The sequence below is a fragment of the Arachis stenosperma genome, chromosome 9 (genome assembly GCF_014773155.1).
Source record: "Arachis stenosperma cultivar V10309 chromosome 9, arast.V10309.gnm1.PFL2, whole genome shotgun sequence".
Taxonomy (NCBI): Eukaryota; Viridiplantae; Streptophyta; class Magnoliopsida; order Fabales; family Fabaceae; genus Arachis; species Arachis stenosperma.
The window spans coordinates 131,070,190-131,074,994 of record NC_080385.1 but is presented as its reverse complement, the minus strand read 5'-3'; the positions used below and the strand labels follow the sequence as shown (position 1 = coordinate 131,074,994).

Below are 4,805 nucleotides of genomic sequence, written 5' to 3'. Positions count from 1 at the left end.
AATAACAACCAAACACATTCTCTATTTTCAACCCATGATCAAATTGGTCTAAATGTCTAATTGAAACACTTTTCCTGCTATGTATGCTTATCTAATGACATGTCAAGTGTAGTTAATGTTTTAACTAAGCTTTTTGTTGACGTTATTAACTAGAATATTGATAGAAAGACTAAATTCATAATTTAAAATTAGAAACACAAATTTGATCCGTATAAAAAAGGAAAGAGTAATTATTAATTATTGTATGAAAAGTAAGAGAGAATTCGGTTGTTAACTTATTCAAGGAGTCATACATCAATAATTCAATACTGCTTAGAATGGAAGGGAACGATAGAGCAAGAATCAACCCTGTACCACTGCTTTAAACTTAAAACACAAGAAAATAATAAGGTTAAGTTAAAAGCCAAGACTGCAAATCTTGCAGCAAAAGGCCCTATGACAATTCCTAACATTGTTGAAAGTGATTTGACATATGAAAACCATTTTCAAGGATACAAACTCAGTGAAAGAGGATATTAAAGTGATCGCAACTATGGAAATGACATGACTCCATAGAAGCACTCTTGGTTTAATTTTCCTTCATGATCAATTTCAGGAATTTTACAATGTCATACCTGTAATTGTTATAAACTCTACCCGTAAAGCTTAGCATCAATTCATTATCATGTTTAGATAAGAATTTCAGTATTAATTATCACCAAAAGCCTTTAAATTATACTATAGATTTACACATAATATTCACATTTTTGTTTCTGTTTTTTAAATCTTTTGTTTGGCATTTCTTTACCAATCAGGCAACCAACCTCTCTCTTCTTTTTTTAACTTCAAAATCTATACTTGAGCGGAAAAAAGAAATTCAAAATCTATATCTCTTTCCTAATGCAAAGGCAACCGAATGATAATAAATTAATGATATTTAAGCCCAAGAAAAAGAAGTCTAGCTCAAAATTATTAATCTCCTATCATCAAGTTTTATTCCATATAAACATTAATCAACACAAATCTCAAAAATGTTTAATGACGGGAACAATTTAAATCCCAGAAAAACCTTAGCATGGTGATTTTGCTGAAGATATCGCTCATCACTCATTGATAAACAATAAACATGATCATGAAATGCTTAACAAAGTCAACAACAGTGTATATATATTATTTGAAAAAAATTACATGAAAATGTGCCAAATGACAACACAAGTTCAGGAAACAAATTTTATACTTGCTCAGACATTTTTCTTTTCTGGCACAAGAACAAGTCTGCCACAGCATTAAAGTAAACGAAAGTTGATGAAACCAGAGGACTTGAGCTGCCCTATATTTCCGAATCAAAACGCACAGCCTTATTTTAATTTTTGCTATCTACCAGCATTGTTTACCTACAGATATTACAAGGAAAATTCGTCAACATAAACACAAATACACATTATAGGCGCATCATAATAAAAAATGTTCCTTAGCATGGCTGAAACTCTTTCACCAATGTCAGTATTATAGTATAGGAAAGCTTTCAAGTATATCGGTACACTGGGGTTTCAGTAAATTTTAACCGTTGATCTTAATTATATATATTATATATCTTTTTTTATAATTAAGATCACCGGTTAAAATTTACTGAAACACCAGTGTACCGGTACACTTGAAAGTTTTCCTATAGTATAACATGAAAATTTTTCACAAACACTAGCAGAGCGAATTACAGAAATCCAAGATAACCAAAAAAGGGAAAAAAAATAAAGATAGAAAGCAAGAAAAAACAAATGAATGAAATCATGATATAGCCCACATTCCACAACTAACTGGCTATTGGACACTTTGGTGAGAAGTGAATGTTAAGCAAATAAAAGATAAACAGATTAACCATAGAAAATAACAAAGATATTTCCATTCAACATGCAACTCATGAGAAATCCAAGCCTTGAAATCAAAGAAAATATGATCCATGTATAAAAATGGGTGCATTTGAGTTCTGTATGATATTAATAGGCAGTGTTATTATGAAACCATAGAATGGGAATTTAAGGAAAAAGAAAACCCGTAGATTGACAAGCATTTGCTTTCATCTAATTACTTTCCATACAGAAGAACAACAAACAGAAGACTTAAATACCATGGTTAACCAGTTACGGGAACTATTTGTGTCTAACCCCACAATTTAAGACATAAAGCTCATCCATGAAACTTTACCCCTAATTTTATGTTTTAACACCTAACCCTTCACCCTTGTGTTTTTCTCTTGTTTTCAATCCTAGACCTTTAGAATTATAACTAGTAAAGGAGAAAATACATTTACTTCAAAGAAACTAAAAATAAGTGATAAAATAAGATTTAAGCAACAACCTTAACATATGCCTAACCAGTAGCTTGCAGCAACTCCCTTTCTGCTCGCTCCCTAATCCTCTTCTCAAGTTCTGGCCTAAAATGCCTGATAAGACCCTGCACTGGCCATGCAGCGGCATCACCCAATGCACAGATGGTGTGTCCTTCAATTTGCTTAGTCACCTCCTGAAGCATATCAATTTCTTCTAGCTTTGCATTCCCAACTTTCATTCTTTCCATGATCATCCAAAGCCATCCTGTTCCCTCCCTGCATGGTGTACACTGCCCACAGCTCTCATGCTTGTAGAAGTAAGAAAGCCTCGCAATGGCATCCACAACATCAGTTGATTTATCCATCACAATCACAGCGGCAGTTCCCAATCCAGTCTGGACAGCCTTCAATGCATCGTAATCCATCAACACATCATCACAGATATTCTTTGGAATCAAGGGAACAGATGATCCTCCAGGAATTACTGCAAGTAAATTATCCCATCCTCCTCTAACACCTCCACAGTGTCTCTCTATTAACTCCTTCAGTGGTATACTCATTTCTTCTTCAACAGTGCAAGGTTTGTTCACATGTCCAGACACACAAAACAATTTCGTCCCGGAGTTGTTCTTCCTACCAAAACTGGCAAACCATTCTGGCCCACGCCTAAGGATGGTTGGAGAAACAGCCACAGTTTCCACATTTGTCACGGTTGTGGGACAGCCATACAATCCTGCATTGGCTGGGAAAGGCGGCTTCAATCTTGGTTTACCTTGTTTTCCTTCAAGGCTCTCCAAGAGGGCAGTTTCCTCGCCACAAATATAAGCACCAGCGCCATAGTGTATATGAACATCAAAGTCATAGCCTGAGCCGCAAGCATTCTTACCCAACAAACCAGCTGCATAAGCCTCTTTCCTAGCCTTTTCAAGATTTATACGTTCATTCACATATTCACCCCGAATATAAATGTAAGCAGCACTAGCCCTCATTCCCACTCCAGCAATCAAGCAACCCTCTAGCAACTTATGTGGGTCATGCCTCATAATTTCCCTGTCTTTGCAAGTCCCAGGTTCACTTTCATCAGCATTGACAACAAGATAGGAAGGGCGTCCATCAGATGTTTTTGGCATGAATGACCATTTTAGTCCAGAAGGAAAACCAGCACCACCACGTCCACGGAGGCCAGACTTCTTCATTTCATTCACAATCCAATCAGTGCCCTTAAGTACCAGGTCTTTGGTGCGATACCAGTCACCCCGCTTCATAGCACCTTTAAGAAAAGGATCGTGCAACCCATATAAGTTGGTAAAAATCCTGTCCTCATCCTTGAGTCCACCAAAATGGGTTTTCTCTGGAGGTGGAGGTGGTGGAGGAGGCTGTGGTGTGCTAGCATTTGATGCAGCCTGAGTGCTAAGCAATCTGAAACTGACACCCAACTTCTCGCTATGACGGGAAGCCAAAGCTGCCCTCTTCAGAGAAAGAATTCCTCTCATGGTTGCCTGACAGAAACAAGTTTTGCAAACCAAACAGATTTCAATTTAACTATCCTAACCAAATTTCCTTTTGACCAGTTTCATCAAATGCAAGATCGCTAATAAAAATATTTGGGCCCTTAACCAACATACAGATAATATAAAACCACGAATTAGTAGCAGTCAGACCCAATTTGGAATTTACTAATCATTAGCAAGACCATGCCTTAATAACCAAATAAATAGGTCCCTAACTCCCAATATTTAGGTGAATAAGTCAAGTTTATCTACAAAACAACAATTAACATACACAAACACAAGCTCAGTACAACCAAATTATAACCAGAAATGGAAAACTGAAGCTACAAAGGTGCAATTAAAAAAGAAAGAAAACTTTGAAATCAATCGAGGTTCCAAAACAGATATCTAATCTAACAGAGAGAAAATTTAAATGCGAGAACACAAGTTGTGTGAATCCCAGTGAAAAAGAGCACATTTGGGATAAATCCCAGAAACCCTTAAAGGGAGAGAGTAGGGCACATTGGAAGTAACGAAACGGGTGCGTTATGAGCGGTGAGAAATGAGTAAATGGAAGAAGGTGGCGTACGTACCTGGAGGCGTTGGCGGTGGGATCTGGTGGAGACCGATGAATTGGAAATGATTCTGATTGTTCAATTGTCGTTGTTGGGTGGGTTTCTTCTTTTCGATCCCTTTGTTGTGAGATTATAGTGTGATACTGTGATTTTCGCTTCCTCTCTTATGGACTCTTCTTTGGCCACGCCTATTCTATGCCCACCCTTCATTTTCCTTTTTGCTCATATATAAAAAACAAAATTAATCAATTACTTGGACAAATCCTAGCTTAATAATCTCTTTTAGGTTTTTTGCTTTCTTTTGTCATAAATGTATGAGTTTAATTATACCATAAACAAATAGTAATTAAAAATAAAAAATATTAGATATACATCAAAATCAACTACTAAAATCAATTACCATATATTTGTGTATTAAAATCAATCAATAAAATT

General features: G+C 36.1%; 1 protein-coding gene across 1 annotated transcript; it reads right to left on the bottom strand.

Annotated features, from left to right (window-relative positions):
* Positions 1-1,095: 1,095 nt before the first annotated feature.
* LOC130948806 (NADH dehydrogenase [ubiquinone] flavoprotein 1, mitochondrial) lies at positions 1,096-4,563 on the bottom strand. The gene is made up of 3 exons (XM_057877677.1): positions 4,389-4,563; positions 2,335-3,804; positions 1,096-1,373 (listed from the first exon to the last, which is right to left on the bottom strand). The coding sequence occupies exon 2, from the start codon at positions 3,796-3,798 to the stop codon at positions 2,347-2,349; it is 1,452 nt and encodes a 483-aa protein (XP_057733660.1). The 5' UTR covers positions 3,799-3,804; positions 4,389-4,563; the 3' UTR covers positions 1,096-1,373; positions 2,335-2,346.
* Between the last annotated feature and the right edge of the window lie 242 nt (positions 4,564-4,805).